Consider the following 24340-nt stretch of genomic DNA (forward strand, 5'->3'; position numbering starts at 1 on the left):
GACAATCCAGCATTTTCTATGGCAGTACTATTCTCATCCTGCTTATGAACAATTTTGTGACCCAAGTTTCAGGCTGCAACTAGGTTCCAAAATGTTGTTTGTGCTAGATAGATGGGATCACCTAACTCTGTAGAACCAATTATTCAGTAGTTTGACCTCCCAGAACAATCCACTCTGCATTGTACCATGTGAAAAATATTCATGATCCTTTGGCCTCATCAGTTAATTATATAAAATGTTTCATAATTGAAAAAGTTTACAAACTGATTTCTTCCAACATGGAATTCTATGTATTATACGTTAAAATGTTCGTAGTTGGGCGTTGCCCAAGGAAACATAAATGTTAGTTTTTGTTTTTCTCTCTGACAATAATCAACATACTATTTTCTTTAGAAATCGTCTGCAATTGCTGTTCGTCCTGGATCAACATTAATACCAATTAACAACACTAATCACCTCCAACAACGCAATGAGGATTATGGATATGAGTGCCTGGAAGGCAAAGACTGCACCAGCTTTTTTTGTTGTTTTGAAGACTGCCGCACAGGTTCTTGGAGAGAAGGAAGAATACACATACGTGTTGCCAAAATTGATTCCTATTCTCGGATCTTCTTTCCAACAGCCTTTGCTTTGTTTAATCTTGTTTATTGGATTGGCTATCTTTACCTGTAAATTTCTGAGATTTGACAAACTCAGAAAAGGCATAACTCAACATTGATACTGTTTAATGTACCTCAGTGAACAATATAAAATTAGAGCTAGTCAAAATTTCTGAAATTTTGGATGAAATTTGAAAATGTGGGAAAAAAATTAAAGGAAATAAAATGACACTTTCAAACTTTTCCCTCTCTAATTATATTATATTTTAAGATTTGAAACTAGAGGTAAAAATTTTTTAAAAATAAATCCTGTCTTTTGTCCAGCTCTAACAAAATGCAGAGAAACCAGTGGTTAAATGGCTGAATCTGGAACCTCTTTATAACTTCTAAATTTTGTTTTTTTTAAATGGAACCACAGCTAAACATTATAGCATTTCTTACACCAAAGTTAACAAAGCCTTAATAAAACAGGTGTAGCAGCACCGTTATTGGACCAGTCTCATATCTACCTTTTCTACCACAGAGTGACTTTTAAAAATAAAACTAAACTTTTATAAATGGATGTTTTAAAGAGGTTGGCATGGAATATTTGTCTGGTCCATTTAACCATTTGTCCTCCGCATAATACTGGTGACAAGTATGTATACATCTGAATGCAGTTCATTTTCGCTTAATGAAAGCAGTACAAAACTGACGTGTTACATGAAGGGAATAATAATTCTGAACTGGTGTGATTCTGACCATCACATAAGTACTGTGCTTAAAACTTTAGTTAGATTTATGCTTACATTTTTCCCTTTATTATTTAGTTCTTGGTAGTTTTCTGAGGTTCTGAAGAATTGGCCAGATCTGCAGAGATCCTTAACTAGTGTAAATTGGTGCAGCTCTGCTGTTTTAAAGAGAATCTTCTACTTTATACCACAACAGGATCTGATCTTTGAGCATAGTGCTTCTCCTTCCTCTCTCCTGCTCTCTACTCACAACCAGTCTCATACATTTAAATGGGACTATCTAGGGTTGTGATAACCATTGTACTCAGCAAAGTTTTCAGGACTGGGGACCAGCTATTGTTCTCTCCAGCTTTACCATTACTGAAGTCATTCTTTCAGGGACATTGCTTTCAAATTCTGGCCCTCAGAAAACTTCTTCCTTCACTTCCTAAGAAATCCATATTGTTCACAGGTTAATCCAAAATGGTACCGCTTCTATTGATTCACTTGGTCTCTGTCTCTGTCTGAGCCCAATATTAAATAGCAGCAGTCCTTGTACACCTGTAATATGAATTGATTCATAATGGCCATTGTAATCTTTAGAAATGTCTGTCAGAAAACTAATCTATGTATTTCAGATTATTCTCCATGGTGTGACACATGCCTAAAAATCACAGGACCCCATCATGCAACCCCTCCTCACTCAGATGTTACATTGATATTAGTAGATGTTATGCAAGTGGTGGACTTTTCAGACTCAGCTCATGCTTGTTGAATTTTGCTAGCAAAATCAATTAGCACTTTTGTATCACAAATCATTTTGTCTTCACTGCAGAAAAGTATACACTTTCCTACTTTCTGTCCTCTCATAGACAATGAAACTTGTCTCAAGAGAAACTACAAAAATGAACTGCAAAATCGAGTAATTTCTTAACTAAAAGTCAAACAAAAGAGTCAATGAAGACAATTTAAGGGGGATTTATTGGAGCAGAGTTGACTGCTGGAAAAGGGTCATGGTGCAGATTGCACTGTACTGGAGGCTATCTCCACAAACTATTAAGAAAATAACTAATAATCTTGAAGTAGACAAAAATGTATCATTTTAAAGGAGGAAGACCCTAGAGTTCTATTGAATATCATCCCTTCTCTGGATTTGTCTCAGAAATATAACTTTTCCTTACAGTAGCTGTTTCTAGGAACAATATCATTGGATGTGCATTTGTATCATGTGATGTGGACAAATTGGAGAAGATCCAGAGAAGAACAACAGAAATTATTAAAGGTCTAAAAAACATGACCTGTGAGGGAAGACTGAAAGAATTCTGCTTGTTTAGTCCAGAAAAGAGAAGATTGAGGGGGGACATAGTAACAGCTTTCAAGTATCTAAAAGGTTGTTACCAGGAGGAAGGAGAAAAATTATTCTCCTCAACCATTGATGATAGGACAAGAAGCAATGGGCTTAAATTTTAGCAAGAGAGGTTTAGATTAGACATTAGGAAAAACTTTCTGTCAGGGTGGTTAAGCACTGGAATCAGTTGCACAGGGAAGCTGTGATTTTCCATCATTGGATATTTTTAAGAGCAGGTTAGATAAACATCTGTAGGTGATGGTCTAGATCAGTCGTGGCCAACCCGAGGCTCATCAGCTGCATGTGACTCTTCCCTCCCCCAGGTGCGGCTTGCGAAGCCCCCTGCCCTTCCTCCCCTCGTGGCTTATAAGCCACCCCTATGTCTCCAAAAATGGCCCTCTCCTCCTGGCTCCTTGTGCTGACTTGGAGAGACATCCAGCATGGCCATAAAAGATGGCCTCGGGCTTCAAAAAACCTCAAAATATGTTTAAATGTGTTTTCTTAAAGGGGCAGAGCTTTTTTTTTTCTTGCTAGACAACTTTGCCCCAGCTCTTCATGCTGGATCCACTATTATCTTGGCTCTTTGGCCACCCCTGGTCTAGATGGTGTTTGGTCCTTCTATGAGAGCAGGAGAGTATACTTGATGACATTTAGAGGTCCCTTCCAGTTTTATGATTCTGTGATTACATGCTAAATTCACAGGCCCAGAACCTCACAAGTATTTAGGTGCCTAACTCCCATTGAAATCAATGGATTTTAGAAGCCTAATCATCTTTTGAAGATCTGGGACCTACTCCATATAACAGGATAACTGCATTTGACCCCAGCATTCAATGAATAATGAAAGGCAGTGATTCAGGGCAAGGTCGGAGGGAGAATGCATTGATGGATACAGTTTAATGCAAATTTAATTCCAAATTTTTCCTGATAGTATAGAAATGATCAGGAGAATTTGAAAGACTGTCACTGACATTATCAGACTGCTTTTCCTTGGTGACCTTTTCAAAACTCAGTGTTCCCTACTTGTTAGAATGGGGGAAAGGTGATGCATCATCTAAAAATGTGTCCTAATCTACTATCATTTTATTATTGTTTAGCAATCCACTTTCTAGGACATGTTCAGATAAACTGAAATGGAGTCAGTTCCAACTACCACTGCATTTGTGATGTTTTGACTGTGCACTGTACAGGACACGCATAGCCTTCGAATGCAGTGAGGGTGGTTTTAATAACACTAGGTTAAAGAAACGAAGGGTCCTGCACTTACTATAAAACTAAAGGCTCCATCAACTCTCCTTTAAAGAAAAGGAGTTTAAGGAGTTCAATATTTGCAGGAAGAAATCAGTGCTTCACTGCTGCAAAGATGGCAGTCTCTTGGCACATCAAGTCCATCGTTTCTATTTCATTTAGTTGTCAGTTGCCAATCAGCCTCTTAGGAATGAATTAGCAAAGAGAGAACATCCTGAATTGGCAGCAGATGGACAAAAAAGTCTGTCAGTGCTAATTTGTATGAAACAATGTAAGGAAGTTTTAAAGCTATTGAATATTATGGCTCTTTGGCTTATTAACACACTTGCTTTGTTTTCTTGACCAACTTTTATGTGTACCTCATTGGTTTCTGGTGAAATCATTTCAGCTTTTCATAGTGCTTTGAGTGCAACCAGAAATGGGAATGCAGTGAGCTATAACTGGGCATGCAATAAATGTGTTGATATAGCCCCATACACTTCCTTTCTAACCTGCATGTAAATGCTTTCCATAGTTACCAAGACATCTAACTGAAGTTTATGAAAAATGGCAGGAAGTAGAGATTAGATGTAATCATCTTTCAAACACCCCTAGCTATCAAAGGGAGAGTGGCTTATTTGCTGAGGCATGCCACTGTGAGATTTACAGGTCTAGAGTACTGCACTCTGGCCCTGCTTCAGGATAGCACTTAAGGGCATGCTTAAGTCCACCCCTTTTCAGAATAACACTTGGCCTGTATTCAGGAAAGCACTTATGCCTGTGCTTAAGTGATCTCATGAATAGTAATGTTTTCCGAAAAGAAGGCCTTAACACATTTTAAGTGCTGCCTATTGAAATCAATGTGATTTAATGACTGAGCCCTAACAATCATGATCCAAAATTTATTTAAGTCAGTGGCAGGTTTTCTCATTGACTGCAATGGGCTTTAGAGCAGCTGCCATATAAATGAAGAGGAGTGAAAAATGGAAATAGAGAAAACTGCAGGAAACTGTGCTTCATAGACTTGGAAAATTTCTGAAATATGTCTTGTGTAAGACCCTAAGTGATACTTTTGTAGTCAAGTGATCATCTCTTTGTTGTATAGTTAATGCCATTAAATGTGTTATTTTGTAGCAAAATTTTGTGTATTTGATTGTATTTTGGTCATCACTCCCAGTATTTGAATGTTTTATTTTGTGTAATGACAAGATTAAGCCAAAAAAATGAATTCTGATTACTGTGCTTCACACGATTTCTTTCAATATGCTGTATGGGCCAGGTCCTTGTCTTATGACATGGTTGAGTCACAATATTTTAAAGGAGAAACACTTCAGACAATGTTGTTTTGCCTCGGTAATTACCTGTTGCTTAGTCGTTATGTTAATGTATGGTTTGTTTTAAGATCATATTTGAAGGATGCATTGTAATTTGTTCATAGTAATGTGAAGTCTTGGCCTGTCTTTAGTATCAAAAGCTCACAGAAAAATATTAGATTTATTTTTTAAATATTTGTAAAAAACAAGATATTTTGTTTGTGTTCATCATCATCACTGTCCATATTTTCAGATTTACTCCAAATAAGCTTAATTTATATTTTAAAAATATCCTTATTAGTATTTAAAGTTAAATTGCACAATGTTGGAATTCTTCTCTACATAGTCATATTTTCAAAATGATCTTTTATCTGTTTTATTGTATTCATCTAAAATGCAGCTTCTGATTATGCAGACAGCAATTGGAAAGCAAAATCATTGTTCATGAGCTAAATTAAACAAGTTGTTAAAATACAAGAATAGAATTTGACAGAATTGCTTTGCTTTCATTTCTGTAAAAGCGTAAACCTCCAACACATCTTGATAAATATGGCAAGTAAGCAATTTGCCGAGGTGTAGAAGTCCCACACCAGCCGGTCTGCACAAATAAAGCATGCACATGGCAGAGTGTATGCTAAATAAACTCTCCTGCCTTTGAGTAAGGTTGAGATTTTCAAAAGTATTCAGTGTTGGACTAATTTTGTTCTTAGTGAGGTCAATGGGGGTTTTACCAATGACTTCAATGGGAAAGAATTCGGTCACTTTTGACAAACTTCACCCTAATATCCTAGCCATTGTATTACCTTGCCTTCTTTTAGCTAGGGTATCTTTCAGAGATGCTCATAGTGATGCTGTTGTTCTCCTTATAGCTTAATTTATTTTGTTTTTAAAATAGCAGAAGAAAAAAATTGTAACCAATCAGATTTAATTATTTCTTATTTTAAACAAGATCTGGGGTCTTTTCTAGAGATGAATGATTGGCTGAAAGGAGATAATAGTATTAAACTTATTGGTCATGAATTCTTGTGAAATATGCTATTTTAGGGATACTACTGCCATTATAATCTTAAAAGAAGGTGGAAAATATTTTTGTCTTAGCTGATTAAGTTTCAGTTGGAATTTAGAGAGCCTTTCTTGAGAATTAATGCCCTCTATCGCAAGGTTGCTTAAATCACATTTTCTTGTGCCATAAAAATGTTCACTGTATGTGCAGAAAAAAAAATCAAAGTAAATAGTTAAATTTTTTTTTTAAAATGTATAATTTAGCACACTGCAAATTGCTCATGAAATTTACCAATGACTCACTAAAGAAAATAGGTTCATTGTATACTACAGGTACAGAAAGAGAATTAGGTGTCAAATTGTAGGAAAAGTGTAGCTAAAAATAAAATGAATAAATCGATATAATCCTTGTTTCCACAGAGAGGTTTTATTAACTTGTTCCATAGCCAAATCTAGGTGAACTGTAGCAGCAGTCTCGTGATTTTTAAGGAAAAATGACTAACAGCTAAGCTTCCTGAGAGCCCACTGCAGAGACAGATTAGGGGTCCATCTCCAAATGTCTGATACTTGAAAGATGTTACTATGTTTCCTCTGTCTTCTCCTTTCCAGATTAAACAAATCCAGTTCTTTCAGTTTTCCCTCATAAGTCATGTGGCTTACTTTTAATTATTTTTGTTCCTCTTCTCTCTACCTTCTCCAATTTGTCCACTCCTTTCCTGAAACATGGCATCAAGAATTAAACACAATGCCTCAGTTGAGGTCTAATCAGTGCAGTGGAAGAAATGCTTCTTGTCTTTCTTACAACATTCCTGTTAATACAGCCCAGAATTACTGTTTTTTTTTTCAACAGTGTTGTACTATGGACACACATTTATTTTTATCTGTTCATTATGACCCTGAGATCCCCTTTCCACAGTATTCTTTCCTAGACAGTCATTTCCCATTTTGTGTGTGTGCAGCTGATTGTTTCTTCCTAAGTTGAGTACTTTGTATTTGGCCTTATTGAATTTAATCTTATTTACCTTAGATCACTTCTCTAGTTTCTCGTGATCATTGTGAATTTTGATCCTATCCTCCAAAGTACTTGAAACCCCTTCGAGCTTTGTATCATCCACAAATTTAATAAGACTCTTATTGTACTTTTTGTCATTTTCTAAATCATTGATGAAGATAGTGAACACAACCAGACACAAAACTGATACCTACAGAGCCCCATTCATTATGTCCTAGCAGCATGACTGTGAACCTTTGATAACTATTCTCTAGGAATGGTTATCTAACCAGATATGCACCCACCTTATAGCAATTCCATCTACATTGTATTTCCCTCATTTAGTAATGAGTATGTCAAATATTTTAGTAAAATCTAGGTAGATCCTTTCTACCACTTGCCATTTATCCACAAGACTTATCCTATTATAGAAAACTGTTAGGTTGGTTTGGCATGATTTGTTCTTAACAAATCCATGCTGACTGTTACTTATCACCTTATTATTTTCCATATGTTTGCAGATGGTTTCCTTAATTATTGCTAAGCTGACTCGTCTGTCATTCCCTGGGTTGTCCTTATTTCCCTTTCTATAGATACACACAATAGTTGCCCTTTTCTAGTCTTCTGGAATTTTCCCTGTCTTGAATGATTTTTCAAAGATAATAGCTAATGGATCAGATATATCCTCAATTAGGGTATGGCTAAACTTCAAGGATCTATCAGAAAAAAATATGCAAAATTCACTCTGCATTTTGCGCATCTTCTTCTGATACTTCTGTCGGAAGAGGCTTTTCTGAAATTTGGCCTATCTAAACTGGGCCAAATTTTGGAAACCCCCTCTCTTTTGAAAGCCCCTTCTTCCTCATGGAACAAGGGACACAGGGGCTTCAGAAAGAGCACATTTGCTCTTCTGAAAAAAAAAAAAAAAAGCAGAAGAGCAAATGCATTTCCTGGACACAGCAGAGTTTTTTTCAGGATACTTCTGGTATCCAACCTACTCCCTCCCCCCCCCCCCCCCCCAAAGGCTAGCCGTACCCTTTGTTCTTTGAGTGATCTAGGATGCATTTCATCTCGCCCTGGTGACTATAAGACATCTGTCTTCTCTAAGTAATTTTTTATTTGTTCTTTTGTTATTGTCTTTGTTCTTTGAACCTACCCTATTGTCACTGGCATTCGCTATATTATGTGTCCTTCTTGGTGAAAATCTAAGCAAAGAAGTCATTGAGCACATCTGCCATTTTACATTTTCTGTTATTGTTTTTCCATCTTCATTGAGTAATGGTCCTACACTGCCCTTGGTCTTCCACTTGATTCTAATATATTTGTAGAATGTTTTCTTGTTACTCTTTATGTCTCTAGCTTATTTGAGCTCATTCTGTACTTGTGCCTTTCTAGTTTTGCCTCTACATACTTGTAGTTTTTGTTTGTATTAATCTTTTGTAATTTTATTTAGTTTACACTTTCCGTAGGACTCCTTTTTGATTTTTATATCATTCAAAATCTCCTGGATAAGCCAGGATGATCGCTTGCCATACTTTCCATCTTTTTCTGTGCAGTGGAATAGCTTGCTCTTGTGACCTTTGCAATATTCTCCAAAGAGACATTTTGTGTTGTGATAAGTTGTCTACACTACAAGGGTAGTAATAGGATTGTGAGCTGGAGAAGTTACTCACCTGTTTGCACCTGAAGAGTGGGCCAGACAAAAGTAAGGAGGAAGCCCAACTGGGGAGAGATGGAAGAGAAGAAGCCTAGAACAGATGAATGGATTGTTGGAGATGTGCCTGAAAAGGAAAACTCCAGTGGGACATTATCTCAGGAGGGATTGTGAGACCTTCCTTGTGGTGTCTACTTTTTTCCCTCCACGTGTGTTTGCTAGCTTCAGAGACTGATCTTGGTCAGTGGGGTTGAATTTTTGCAGTGGATTTGCTAAAATGTACAAAAGGTATTGGTTCTGGTATGGGAAATGGTAGATTGAGTGCCTGTGCAGAAATATAATGCTTCCTGCTGCTTCTATCCTTTCTCCTGCCTTGAAAAGACAGATGAGGGGATCCTAGTTGTGAGACCAAATCTCCTGTAGACAGTAGGCCATGATCTGTTTGAATGTAGAAAGGTAATAATATGCGTCTATCTATCTATCTATCTATCTATCTATCTATCTATCTATCTGTCTGTCTGTCTGTCTGTCTGTCTGTCTGTCTGTCTATCATATGATGGCAATAGAGGAATTGAGGCTATCTTAGTATGGCCCTGATTTTCAAAGTAAGGTATGTGGAGGAATTTGTACTGGCATTTTGAAAATGCAAATATATGATCTGTGTTCACTTATTGGGCATTCATGCACTGAAGGCAATCACAATTATCTGCATATGTGTAACTTTAAAAATCTGGCCTTATTGCCTCATGTTATTCTTTAGGGGGTTTTTTTCAGCAGTGCCCACTGTGTGCAAACATAAAGAGCTAGATTAGGATATCTTTATTTGTGTTGAATCCATATATAGTCTCTTTATAATCTACAATACTATTTAATGGGAGGAACAGCTTCAGAATCCTGGCTGAATGGAAATCAGGATTTCTATACTGAGTAATTTACAGGGTTTACAATTCTTAGCTCTTATTTTTTTCATAAATCTGACCTTTGAAATCTTTGTTTTCCCTCTCACTGACTTTATGCTAATCGATTAAAGTTGATTTTAGACTTAAAATGCAAAAGAAATCTTATCCATAGCAACCCTGGGAAGACAATACACAGCACTATAATTTTATTGGGAAGAAATGGGATTGCATTAGGCTAGCTGCTTGTGTACGTACACACTTGTGCGGTCCCAGACAAAAGTTATAATGTAAGTAATTTTTAATTGAGCAACTCGCCAGGCCCCTAGCTAAGCCTGGGAAAGCTGATCTGCGCTTCTGGAAAGGGTGGGGCTTCAGTCAGAACGGGAGGGGCTGGAGCAAGGGGAGCCATCCCTCAGTGCACCCAGCATGTGCTGTACTCTCTTCCCCCTCCCCCAGCAACTCTCAGAGCTGCCTGGTGTACACCGCAAAGCACTGGGCAGCCAAGAAACCTGGGCCCTTTTGAATCACTGGGCTATAGGGCAACTGCCCTTGTTGCCCCTCCCTCCAATTGGTGGGCCTGTTCATTTCACTTTGATTTTCAAATTGACATGTCCTCTCTTTTCATGCTGTATGTATTCCCTCCCGAAAGCATGGCACAAGCCACCTTTCTGGTGCTTTGGTGTCTTGGATTATTTTTCAGAGCCTGTTTCAACCCAGCACAGCCCTTGGAGAAAATGACGAATACATACTGTGATTCTATTCACAAGGAATATAACCTAAGACAGGAATAACAAAAGACAATACAAGCCCTAATCAATGAAATGCCATACTCAGAACAATATAACAGAGAGAACTATACTGGAGACAGGGAACAAAAGGTCTGTATTAACTAAAGCAACAGCAATATAACTCCTCCACCTCCCCCTGCATTTGCAATTGTACACAGATCCCAGCTTCCTCCCTTAGCACTGTACAAGGTAGATGGGACACTGAGGATAATTCCTATGATGAGTGCTACAGTGCTGTGAACATTTGCCAGCTTACACCAAAAGAAAGGGTTCCCTTTTATGGTATCTTGTGCTCTGGATAGGACGAAGTGTTTAGCTAGAACCCTGTGGAGGTCTCAACTGGCATTGGAAATGTAAGCCTGTATTCATCCCCAAATTCCTTCCAACAGACTGACTACTGCTTCAGTTTTGTTGTTCTCACTACGACTATACAGATACATACATTTCTGTTGAATTGTTTGGCACAATTCCAACAAGCCAGTATTATAACACAGAAGCTTCAGAGTAGCCCAGCAAGCTTTTAATATGATTAGGTCATGATTTGTTTAATCTCTTTTCTAAGATCATGGTCTCTCAATGCCAAATTAAAGCACTTGTATTAAATAGAATGTTATGCGATTCTCTATTTTGATAAAGTATCTTTGCCAAGTTAGAATCCTGTCCAAGCTTCACTGTAATTTAATATTTGACAACATTATTAAAGGTAGTGACCATGCTGTTAGAATTCAGAGCCAGTAAACAAACAAAATTATGTCCATCCCAGGCATATTTGAACCACAGTGAGTATAGTATAAAGGAAAATTAGAAAGCGGCGAGGAGTCCTGTGGCACCTTATAGACTAACTGAAGTGTTGGAGCATAAGCTTTCGTGGGCAAAGACCCACTTTGTCAGATGCAAAGACAAAGTGGGTCTTTGCCCATGAAAGCTTATGCTCCAACACTTCAGTTAGTCTATAAGGTGCCACAGGACTCCTCGCTGCTTTTGCAGATTCAGACTAACGCGGCTACCCCACTGATACTAGAAAATGAGAATGACATTTATTTTTCTTTAGGATGGATGGGAGGGTTTACAACCTTTACAAGCAGATCAATCTCTGACCTAACGTTTTGGTATGTTTTTGTGGCATATTTTCTTATGCTACTGAGCACTGGAATAATTTTTCGGAGGCAGCTGTACGCTATTAGGTGGTATACGAAATAAGAAGAATCTAGGAAACACAACCAAATGTGTTAATGCAACATGAAGTTCTGCACTGTTAAAATATAGATAAGGTATAATGATGCACAGTTGTCAGGGGTCACTTTATTTTTTTAGGGGAGAGAACATTGCATTTAATTTATTATAAAAAGTGTAAAAGGTTGAAGGTTAGCATTTCAATGGCTGCACTTAAATTTTGAAATTCAGACTTCCAGTGAGGAGCTAGGGGCTAGCATTGGTGAATACCCACCCTTAGTGCAGTTATCTGTATTCATCCATATATCTTTTTGAAAGCTTGTGCTTGTTGCAGAGCAAATGTACATACTCGTTTACCCTGGAATGGCTCTCTGAAAGCCAGGTCCTTTAAGCTTTCTCATGGTGGACACTAAAAAATGGAGGCAAATCATTGTCAGATATGAAAAATGCAGTCCTTTTATAAATGGGAAGACCAATTTACTTCAGAATTCAGTAAAAGCTGCCAACAAAACTTAAAACCCAGAAACTCTCTCTAAATGTTTGTTGTTTTTCATGCCTGCCATATTCTTTTATTGCCTGAGAAATGGAGCAGAGAAGGAAGGAGGATTTTGCTTTACTGACACACTTTAGTCCACCAGTTACCTGACAGCAGCAGGCTGCTGTTACTTATGAATTTCAGGGAAAACAGTAGCCCCTAAACAGAGAATATGGCTTGGTATTAGATGGAACAATGTTATTGGCATCTCAGCAGATACTTTTTAAGCATGATCAGATAATTGTCAATGGGATTAATTTTATTTCCCCCAAAGACAGACAGACTCCAATTGTCAGTGGGGTTGATATACATGCCCTACATTAAATTTTAGATGGTGTTTGCTGTAGTGCTGTTTAAAAGATGTTGAGTTTTATTTGAAGAGTACAGAATGCTTTTGTCAAATCGATGACTTCTCTCAAAATGTTAAAAATTTCCTTCAAGCAGAGGTAAAGCCCAGAAAACTGAAAAATATTTAGCTTAAAAAATGAATGGTTGTAAAAGTGTGAAACAGTGTGTGATCATTCATATTGGTTTGCTACTTTAATTATAGCAAGCAGCACTTCAGTATAATGAGAGATCTTAAAGCCAGCAATTCAGACAGATTTTTAAAAAATTTCTTAGGCCATCCTGCCAACCTGAGTGATGCATTGAGCTTCAGGGAGGCGTGGGTATAGATAGAGTGTTCTGAGATCCTGCTTAGTCCTACTTCTCCTGGTAAAGGAAGTAATGTGGAGGCAGTACTTTCAATCCAGGTGGGTGAGAGTATACAATATAATTTCCCAGTGGTCCTCTCAGACTGATTTACAAGAATAATGTTAGTCAGCTCAGGGTGGACACCCCGCTCATAAAGATGAGATATAAGTGCCCTGCCACACAAGCCCCTGAAGGTAAAATTTACTAAATAGTATGAGGGGGACAGAGGGATAGGGATCTGAGGACTCCTACCTCTCTAGCAATCCTAATTTCAGGAACCTGTGCCAAGAGAGAGGCACAGCCCAAAGGAGTGGCAGCAAGTGTTTATATAAGTCAGGATTTTGAGCTGCTCTGTGGACTTTTTCAGGACTTGGTACAAATTATATAAACCTTCTGAGAGTTGCCTATGGGCTGATTCACAATTCAGAGCATCCCCAAATCTTCTGTGGCATCTTGAGCAGTTGCTCTTACTAATATGTGCCCCCTCTCCACTAGGCTTGTACAGGGTTGTGGTATGGAAAGCACCTGGTTTGTAGAACGTAATCTGTGTATTTCATTTTGTTTATATTGAGGTACATAATAACGCTAAGGCTCAGTTTTACCTTCCTAGGATTGCCAATGTGCTCTATTACATGTATGCTTCAATAAAACTGTGCTACTACACAATACCGCACCTATGCGATCAGAGTGTAATTTAGAAAGCAGTTTACTTCCCAAACTAGCTTCTACAGTTTGGGGTTTTTTGAAGTACACACAAGATCTTTCTAGGCCAGGTCTGGCAACATCCATAGTCTGCTAGAGAGCTTTAGCAGCTGGAAATGGGGACAGGCCAGGGGTCCGATGGCAGAGTGGCTGGTGGCTGGGAACAGGGTCAGAAGCATGGATGGAGCCATGAATGCAGCTGTTCTGCACTATTAAAATATAGATAAGGTATAATGGTGCACAGTTGTCAGGGGTCATTTTTTTTTTTAGGGGAGAGAACATTGCATTTAATTTATTATAAAAAGTGTAAACGGTTGAAGGTCCTGCCAGACCGCAGATGTCGCTGAACCAGAGTCCTGGTTTAGGGAGGGGCAACCTCTAGTTAAATGTACAGCTGCATTATGACCTTGGCTTCTGTGTGGTGGCTAGCTGAGGTGCCATTTGTAATGGCTGTTTTTCTGATCGCCTCTTCCATTGGGAACTGAACTGCAACCATCAAACTAATTTCACACAGACCAAAGAACAGTCATCATGTACCAGCCTGGCCTAGATTTGAATTGGTAACTGAGAAACTACAGGATCTCTAGCCCATTACCTATCCCCAGAGCCATATAGTCACCGATTAACTTTACCTGGCTCTCTGTCCTCTTCCCATTCATTCTCTCCTTCAGGCAACATTGCTTGAGTTGTAGCTATAATCTACCTTTCTCATGACTCCTATTCTATCCCATCACACTCTTTTGTTCCCTGTGCTTGTTAGCTGGAGAGAACTATTAGAAGGAAAAACTCATTATTTGAGAATATTTTGAAAGGCAGTAACTATGGTAATAACTGTCTGTCTTAAGGAAAAGAGAGGAAGTTGGTTATGGGCTCAGGCTGCTGTTAAAGTCTGATCCCATGTCTTAGAATATAAAACCAGACAAACTCTCATAAAAGAAAAAGACAACTGTGAGGATAAAAGAGTCCAGTTTTACTCTAAGGGTGTGTCTAGACTACAGGGTTTTGTCGACAAAAGTGGACTTTTGTCGACAAAACTATACCTGCGTCCATACTGCCTTTGAGTTATGTCGACATAACGTCAACAAAACTCAGCAGTTTTGTCGACGTATGTAAAGCTCATTCTACGAGGAAAAATGCCTTTTATCGACAGAGTTCTGTCGATAGAAGGCATTATTGCAACTACACTGTCCTTTGCATCCACACTGTCATGTCGACAAAGCGGCTTGCTTTGTCAACAGAACTGGATGTAGTCTAGACGCTCTATGTCGACATAAGTTTTGTCGACAGATTCTGTCAACAAAACTTATGTCGACGTAAGCCTGTAGTCTAGACATACCCTAACTGAGCCCACAGCTGGCAGCATGTGTTTCTACTGGTGATGCACATCCTCACATGCCTTGGTGCTCATAAAAAAAATGTATTCTGAAAATGGATGGAAAAATTTGAGGGAACATTGGCTTCCAGTGGGGGCTGCAGCTCCCCCATTTAATCTTCCCACACACACAGAGGTTACAGCCGCAGAGCATCTGCATAACGGGTACCTATGATGGGAAATCAACTCCTTCACCCCACCAGTGCCACCCCACCACTTGCTGGCAAGTGCTTCCAATCAACACCTCCCTGTCTGTTCACCCACATCCTGTTTGCCATGATCAGCTGTTTCCATGTGGGAGGACCAGAGGAGAATGGAAGAAACAAGAGCCAGGTATAATCAGGAGAGGGGACTGAATGGGGCAGAAAGTGGGGGTGGAGCAGAATGAGGCAGGGCCTTGGGGAAAGAGGTAGAGTTGGACATGGGGCAGAGCCAGGGTCAGGCACTCACAAGTACATTAGGACATTGGCACCTGTGTTTCCAATGCACTAAAGACAAAAAGTCATTTCTTAGCTGCCAAAATACTTGCAGTTCTGATCTCATTGAGAGTGTGTTGCAATCTGTGTCACATAATGTGTACAATATGTAAAACAGGCATTGCTTGAGACTTGGGGATGCAAGTCTTTAATTCATTGTATAGAAAATAAAATACAAGAAAAAAACTTTACTTTTGTCTCAGCAAAATTGCTCTCTTATGCTGAATGTATAGGTCTAGATTCTTTCTTTTGCTCAGTGGTTATCTTGTACCTTTTGTCTGAAAAAAAAAAATTCCAAAACAAACTGCAGCTTGAATCTGCAGAGCTGAAATTCATATGCAAACTTTACAGCATCAGACTGGGTTTGAATAGAGACAGGGAGTGACTAGCACACTACAAAAAGTAATTTCCCCCCTTTTGGTATTTTCACTTTCTTATCAACTGTTGGAAGTGGGCCACAGTGATTTTTGCAAATGACTCTAAGCTGGGGGAGAGGTAGATACAGTGGAGAGTCGGGATAAGGTCCAGACTGACCTGGACAAATTGAACTTGTCCTTGTTGAACTTCATCAAATTTCTTTTGGACCAATACTGCAGAGTCCTGTACTCAGGATGTAAGATTCCCAAGCACTGCTACAGGCCAGCGACCAAAGCTAAGCAGCATTTCTTCAGAAAAGCACTTGGGGAGTATAATAGACATGAAACTTGATGAGTCAATAGTGTGTCCTTGTTGCCAAAAAGGCTAACAGCATATTGGGCTGCATTAGTTGCAGCTTTTGCCAGCAGATCTAAGGAAATGATTATTCCCCTCTATGCAGAGGCGCCACATCTGGAACATTGCCTCCCCCACCACCAGAAAGTATGTGGACAAATTGAAAAGAGTCCAGTAGAGGGCAACAAAAATTATTAGGGGGCTGGGACACATGATTTATGAAGGAATTAGGCTTTGTCTGCAGAAGAAAAGAGTGAGAGGAGATTTGATAGTAGCCTTTAATTACCTGAAAGAGGACAGGAGTTCCACAAAGGATGGAACTCAGCGGTGCAGATGACAGGAGTAGAGCTATGCAAAGAAAAGTCGGAAAAAGAAATGCAAATTGCGAACCGCAGCTTGTGTATCTTTTTCTGCTTTTTTTTCAGAAGAGGTTTTTTCCAAAATTTGACCCATCTACACAGGGCCAAATTTTGGAAAAACCTCCTCTTTTGGAACATCCCTACTTCCTCATACAATGAGGAATGCAGGGACACTAAAAGGACACGTCCGCTTTTTTGAAAACTGTTCTTAAAAAGTGGACGTGTTCCTTAGACATGGCATAGCTTTTCCAGGATACCTCCAATATCCCAGAAAAGCTTTACAATGTAGACAAACCATAGGAGATAAATGAGAAGCAAAGGTCTTAAGTTGCAGTGTGGGAGGTCTAAGTTGGATATTTGGAAAACTATTTCACTAGGAGAGTAGTGAAGCACTGAATGGATTACCTGGGGTGGTGGTGGGATCTCCACCCCTAGAGGTTTTTTAAGGCCTGGCCTGACAAAGCCTTGGGTGTAATTGTTTATTTGGGATTGGTTCGGCTTTGAGCAGGGGGTTGGACCTCCTGAGTTCTCTTCCAATCCTAATAGTCTGTGATTATGTTCCTTATCTTAAGTTCAGCTGCTTCTACAATAAATATAACTCAGTGCTGTGGTATAGCTAAAACAATCATAAAGTCTATTACCAAAGATCAAGAACTTAAGCGACAATGAGCAAGAAAAAGAGAAAAGTTATATATAAGCAATTTTATAACATGTATTCTTGAAATTAAACTTTAACAGGATAACAATCTGTCTGAAGCAGTCCTATGCTTGCACTTCCAAGAATATAAACATGCTTTCTATTTCTTCCGGTACAGGATAAAGAGGTGGCTTTTTGCCTACGCCTTGCATGGTGTCAAGTATCAGGGAGTTAGCCATGTTAGTCTGAATCTGCAAAACCGACGAGGAGTCCTGTGGCACCTTATAGACTACCCGAAGTGTTGGAGCATAAGCTTTCATGGGCTAAGTCCCACTTCGTCAGATTCATGTCTATGTCACTTTTGCCTATTCCTTGTAAACCCTAAAATTCATGATTTTTCTCCAGAGTCAGGATGTCCCCCCAAACTTATACAGCAGCAGGGTGACTATGCTGATTTTATATATACATAGGGCTTCCACTGTGTTTCTTACAATACTGAGGCAAACAGGTAAATATATTCTTTATCTGGCAAAGACCTATTTTATCAACCGTGCTGTGATTCAGACTTTAAGCACCATGCATGCACATGGTATTTGCACACACATTTCACAATGATATTAATAAACACTATTGCTCCAGCTTTTATGAAAGACCTTACTGCGCAATCTCCGAGGCACTATGGCGCTGCAACTATTCCTGCTCAGGGATGGGCTTACAGGCATTGGTTTAGTCTTAGCGATGATACAGGAACATTATATCTACACCATTAGTTACAAGCATAGAAGCACTGAGCAGGACGTGTGTCAGTTCCTTGACTGGTATAAATTAGGATAGTCCACTGACTTGGGTGGGGGCCAGTTAGTACTGGGTTTGGGGAAAACCTGTTCAGATTCAATAAACTGAGCCAAACCTTTGCTCAGAAGTTGAACTGAATGACTGTATTTGGAGGTTCCAGATAATCTTTCTTCTATCTTTGGTCTGACTGTGCAGTACCTGGGTTAAGAACAAAAGCAGAAGAACCAAAGGGGGTTTCTTTTCCTAAACTATACCAATAATACTTCCTCCTCAGTGGAAACCAAGGGGTATTGGGAAATCTCCCAAGAAATCTGACTCATGTAAGGCTGCAGAAGAACATGGTTTCAACTTCTGAATTGAGCATTCTGTCAAACTTTGGGTGGTGAGGACAGATGGGCTCATTTAGAGCATCTGGGTCAGGAGAGAATTTGTATACTACCATCGGCTGTTCTCACTGGCAAGGCAATCTTACAAAACCTTTAAATTAAAAAAAATCTCCTTAGAGAACAAATATCTAATTCAAAAGTACTACAGAAACTCAGACCTCTTTCTTCATCAACAAGACATGCAGTCTAAAGGTTTTCTTCTGCAGCTCTATCTCATGTGAGCCATCAGTTCCCTTGATTACAGTACAGGCAGTCCCCGGGTTACGTACAAGATAGGGACTGTAGGTTTGTTCTTAAGTTCAATTTGTATGTAAGTCGGAACTGGTACATATTGTAGGGGAAACTCTAGCCAAACATTTCTCCAGAGCTCAGTTTTATTCTCCCACACCTCACTTCCCTCAGTCCTTTATTCTCAAGCTGAGGTGTCTGCTGAGAAAAGCCGCTCCGCGTCTCCCTGGTCTGCTGGGGTGCGGAGCCGCTAGCTTCGCATCTCCCTGGTCTGCTGGGGAGAAGCAGCTAGTGCGGGGTTGCCTCACCTCGTTTGTAAGTAGGGATCCGATGTAAGTCGGATCCATGTAACCCGGGGACTGCCTGTATAATTCATCTTCATAGACCTTAATCTGCTACCTCAATCAGCAAGAAAATGTATGTGTTACTAGTAAAACTCTCAAACTCTAGAGGCAACTCCTGGTGCAGCATTCTTTGCTGATTCATATTACTCCTCTATATGCAACTCCCTGAGCTGAGAGCAAGAATACCATTGTTAAGGAAAGCAAACCTATTGTTAGTTAAATAATGTTGCTATACCACTCAAATAACACTAATATTTGCCCTTTGCAAGGAAAAATATCTATGCTGTTTAGGTATTCCGTCAATCTTGTTTTTGCTGTCCTTACAGGAACCTGTTAAGTTGTCATGTTTTGAATCCAGGATGCCTTTTCATGAAACTGATTATTTACCATTTAAAAATCACAACCATCTGGGATTAAGAGTTGTTAGTATTATTAAAACATGAAAGGCACAATTGCTGCCATTTGGAAAACATTGCAAAAGAGAGGCCAGATTGCAGAGCAACCTGATTGCTGCGACACGCTGACAGCAGAATATTTGTTTACCATTTTTACTTAGCAGGCTACTCTGAAAAGTGCCACTTGTTTAAAGCAGTTGTACAGCCTGACACTTATTTCACTTTAAATTAAGCTATATATGACCTGGAGGAATAAGAAGGTATATGGGTAGCCCAGACAACTTAAAATAGGAGAAGCTCCTAGTTAGGGACATTCTTTGCAGAAGGACTTTTGAGGTCTAGTACAGCTGCTGCAGGAGGGATGAAGGGTATTCAGGCTATAAAGGCTCAGACAGAGTACTTGAAAAGATAAGTGGCCTTTTCAATTCAGCCAGAGCCCAAAGCATATTCCTGAGGTGTTCAGGCTGATTAAATCCACCTGATAGTGATTTTTTCCCCCTGAATCAAAATGGTCACACAAAACAATAGCTAGGGTAGTACAAAAGCATCTTAAAACAACAAGGACCCTTTTGAAGATTTGCTACCTCCTTTTCAGTCAGTAAAAAGAACTGAAGTTTTAAAAAAGTAAGACATTAAAGGAGCACTGCCAAGATTTCTTAAAGCTTTTTATTTCTATAATTTGATGTATCCCAGGAGATGCTAAAAATGCTTTTCTCCCCTCATGTTTTGACCTCCCCCCCTTTTTAATTAAACTAATAGTATCCTCTCCCTGGTAACTAAGGAGTATGAAGTTAGCACAACTTTTTTTGCTTGCCCGCATTACTGATGACATTAGCACAGCTGGTGTGTGTACTGAAGTTGGGTATGAACTAAGAATTTCTATCCAGAAGTGGAGTGAGTTTTGTTTTGTGCACCAATATTGAGGTCATGAATGCTTATCTGGATGTGTGGCCCCATTGCACCTCCCAGTTACTAACAAATATCTTAGATGTATACGTTATGCAAGAAAGAATACTAAAACCAAGGATAATTAACATTGTGCTGCAGCTATTCTCTGCTTCCCCCCTCCCCCGGGGCCATAGGAGGCAGACCAGAAACATGGCATGAGGTAGACCCAAGGGGTTGGCTGGGTCCAGTGTGAGGAGCACATAGAAAGAGAGACACAGCCAGCTGAGGGAGAAGCTGCACCAATCAAGGGAAGTGTGACTCAATCCTAAAGGCATCAGTTCTCAGGTTTACAAGGTTTGTGTTAATGGCACTTCCCCAGACTCACTGGGGGTATGTCTACACTACCCTCCTAGTTCGAACTAGGAGGGTAATGTAGGCATACCGCACTTGCTAATGAAGCCCGGGATTTGAATTTCCCGGGCTTCATTAGCATAAGCGGGGAGCCGCCATTTTTAAATCCCCGCTGCTTCGAACCCCGTGTAGCGCGGCTACACGGGGCTCGAACTAGGTAGTTCGGACTAGGGTGCCTATTCCGAACTACCGTTACTCCTCGTGAAACGAGGAGTAACGGTAGTTCGGAATAGGCACCCTAGTCCGAACTACCTAGTTCGAGCCCCGTGTAGCCGCGCTACACGGGGTTCGAAGCAGCGGGGATTTAAAAATGGCGGCTCCCCGCTTATGCTAATGAAGCCCGGGAAATTCAAATCCCGGGCTTCATTAGCAAGTGCGGTATGCCTACATTACCCCGCTAGTTCGAACTAGCGGGGTAGTGTAGACATACCCTGGGACACATGCAGTCTGCCTACCAAGGAACGTGCACCACCCTCCTTCACTCTATATCTGACCACCTCACAATTGCTAAGGCATATGGCCTCACAACTGTACAGCAGGGAAACTGAGGCACAGAGAAGATAAATGAGTCACCCCTATACCACTGTCTGCAGAGTGGTACCCTAACCACTGGTCCAACGTTTCTACCAGCACCTGTCCCACTGTGGAAGGATCGGGGACATGGGAATATTTTGATTGGCAACTCTTTGTGGCAGGGCTGGCTTTTTGTTGTGGGTCTATAGTGTCTGGAAGCATGGGTCGCTGGTCCCTTGCTGTGGCACTCCAGTGATGCCTATGGCACAATGTTGTGTGACTAACATGGCACCAATTACTACCTCTACTCTTTCTCCAGCATGGATCCAATGGTACCAGGTCCTATGCCCTATGCCCACCCTCACACTATCCCAGTCCCTTCCAGCAGGGGGCAGCACTGACCACCACCCGCATAACTAGCTTTATTCCATTTCTGCCTTGGAAACATTAATGGCGGAAAAGCATATGAATTCCCAGCCCGCAGCAAAGCAAGTGTGTTACTGCTGCACACACACTGGTGCTCAGATTAACAACAGTCTTGAGTCTTGGATCCCACCCTTTTCTCCCCTCCCCACACAGCTCTGTGTTCATTGGCCAGATATATGTATGCTACCCACAGGAAGTCACAGTGACAAGGTGAATTAGAATGCATTACAGTCATACATTAGCATGCAAGCATTATATGAATAATTAAACACTATTTATAAAAAAGCAACAAAACAAAATGGACAGAATTATCTTTCTCCCCTGCTCCACGGGCCTGGCCCCAGGAGAAGCCGCACTGTAGTCCAGGCTCCAGCGACCACCTCTGGCCTGCCGTGGAAGCAACCACCATGGAGCCCTGGCCTTAGCACCAGCTCTTCCTCAGGGCTGGAGCTGCGGCCTGTGCCATGCGCTGACTTTCTGGCAGCTCCCACCATGTGGCCCCAGTTACCTAAGCAGCAACCAACTACGCAGCCCCAGCCGCTGGAGCTGGAACCAGGGCCAAGGGGAGGCTGTCCCAGGTTTACGGGGCAGCCACATGCCACGTGGCTCCACTGGGTTGTGTGGTGGCCGTGAAGCTGGAACCCACCATGCCACTCACCCTCCAGGTCCAGCAGGAAAGTGAATACTGCTGCCCAGCTCTACAAAAGCAGTGGATGAACTTATAATTCACTCTGGTGTGGAAAAAGTGAATAAGGAAAAGTTATTTACTTATTTGCACAATATAAGCACTAGGAGTCACCAAATGAAATTAATAGGCAGCAGGTTTAAAACAAACAAAAAGAAGTTTTTCTTCACTCAGCACACAGCCAACCTTTGGAACTCCTTGCCAGAGGATGTTGTGAAGACTAGGATTTTAACAGGGTTCAAAAAAGAGTTAGCTAGATTTATGGACGTTAGATCTATCAATGGCTATTAGCCAGGATTGGTAGGCATGGTGTCCGTAGCCTCTGTTTGTCTGGAAAGGGATGACAGGAGAGGGATCACATGAAGATTACCTATTATGTTCCCTCCTTCTGGGCATCTGGTTGTGGCCACTGTCAGCAGACAGGATCCTGGGCTAGGTGGACCTTTGGTCTGACCCAGTATGGCCGTTCTTATGTGTGTTTGGCCGTGCAGGTATGAACTACAGCACCTTATTTTAAGCCTTTTACAAAACCCTTCAGCTCAAACATTTTGGGTTTTTTGAGACATGAATCAAATTTTGCTTTTAAAAGCTTTGCTATTTATGTACCAAGTTGACATATGGGGTAAATCACCCAGGTTCTTAAAAACTGTAAGTAAACAACCCAAACAGAAAAATGTGGTAAAAATTAAACATTCCTTTCTACCTATCAGGGTCTTATTTTCTTCCCACGAAGAATACATTCTCTGCCTGATGCCATGTAGGGCCACAAAGCTTATTCCTGCTGTGACCACCACAGCCATGATGAGATGGCCGGTATGCATTTCAGCATCAATGAAGAGGTAACCCCCAGGAACGTCAGCCTAGCCATTCTGTGTAGTGATGTACCTGGCAGGAATACCAACACCATCATGTGCTTTCTAAGGGCATGTCTATACTAGGAAATTATTTTGAAATAACCACATTTGAAATAATAGCTCCTGAAATAACTATTTTGAAATAAGCTTATTCCCCAAGGGAAGCAGGAGCACAGATTTCAGAATAACCAGCCTGTTATTTCAAAATAACGGGCAGGGTAGTGTGGATGCCCATGTATTATTTTGAAATCAGGGAAATAACTCCCTAGTGTAGACCAGGGTTTCATGCTCACTCTCTTTCAGAAGGCTTTTAATATACACATAGCTGATGGAATGGTAGTCAGACTTCTACATAAAACTGCTACTGCTCTGACTGGTATCAAAATTAATATCAGGCTCTGGAAATATTGAATGGAAGGAAATTCAGCAATCTCAGACAGGCAAAATAATCTCTGTAGGAGTTGGACAGCTCAAAGAAATGAAAATTGGACTCAGAAAAAGCAAAGTCCTTTTAGAATATGATTAATTATTTCCTGCTGTCTTATCATTAAGATGAGAGACAAAAGTACACAGTCAAACCCTGAACCCAGATAGCCTTGACAAAAATATTGCAAGTAGTTCAATATAGGAATAGATAGTAGTAAAACACTAAGCTCCAAAACATTTAAAGTTTAAAAAATGTCAGTCATTGAAAATAAAAACAGTGAACTTTAAATCTTGGGCTGCAATTAAAAAAAATAGAGTAAACAAAAAATGGACTAAATACTTTAAAAATAGACTACCATTTTCTAGAAACTTCAGAGGGGTAGTCAAGTTAGTCTGTACAGGAAAAACTTAAAAAAACAACAAATAGTCTGGTAGCACTTTAAAGATGAACAAATCATGTAGATGATATCATGAGCTTCCGTGGGCACAGCCCACTTCTTCAGATGATCTCGTTTGCTTGTGGGCATACTCAGAACTAGAGCTGATGGAAACTTTTCAACACTTTGATAAAAAATAGGGGAAATATTTCCCCAAATTTCCCTTCTGTCAGGGCACCTCCTTTCCCCAGTCTAGAAGGGGTGAAAGAGCTGCTCTGCACTCAGTCAGCCCAGTCCTGCTGCCCCTTAGCACCTATATTATCTTTTCAGTCATGGAAGGAGAATGGCAGCTCTTTCAAAGGAAAAACTCCAGCTGTTGCTAGGTGGCACTCAGCAGCAAACAGAAGTACTTCACAGAGCTCT

General features: G+C 40.2%; 1 protein-coding gene across 2 annotated transcripts in view; it reads left to right on the top strand.

The window, feature by feature from the left end:
• Window positions 1-6918, top strand: part of GABRG1 (gamma-aminobutyric acid type A receptor subunit gamma1) — an 88209-nt gene extending 81291 nt beyond the window's left edge. For both annotated transcript variants that reach the window (XM_075930486.1, XM_006111939.4), the window contains exon 9: window positions 394-6918. In XM_075930486.1, coding sequence (XP_075786601.1) covers window positions 394-672 — 279 coding nt within the window. In that variant the 3' untranslated portion in view covers window positions 673-6918. The remainder of the gene's footprint in view (window positions 1-393) is intronic.
• The last annotated feature ends 17422 nt before the right edge of the window (window positions 6919-24340 follow it).

This window comes from Pelodiscus sinensis, chromosome 5 (assembly GCF_049634645.1).
Source record: "Pelodiscus sinensis isolate JC-2024 chromosome 5, ASM4963464v1, whole genome shotgun sequence".
Lineage (NCBI taxonomy): Eukaryota > Metazoa > Chordata > Testudines > Trionychidae > Pelodiscus > Pelodiscus sinensis.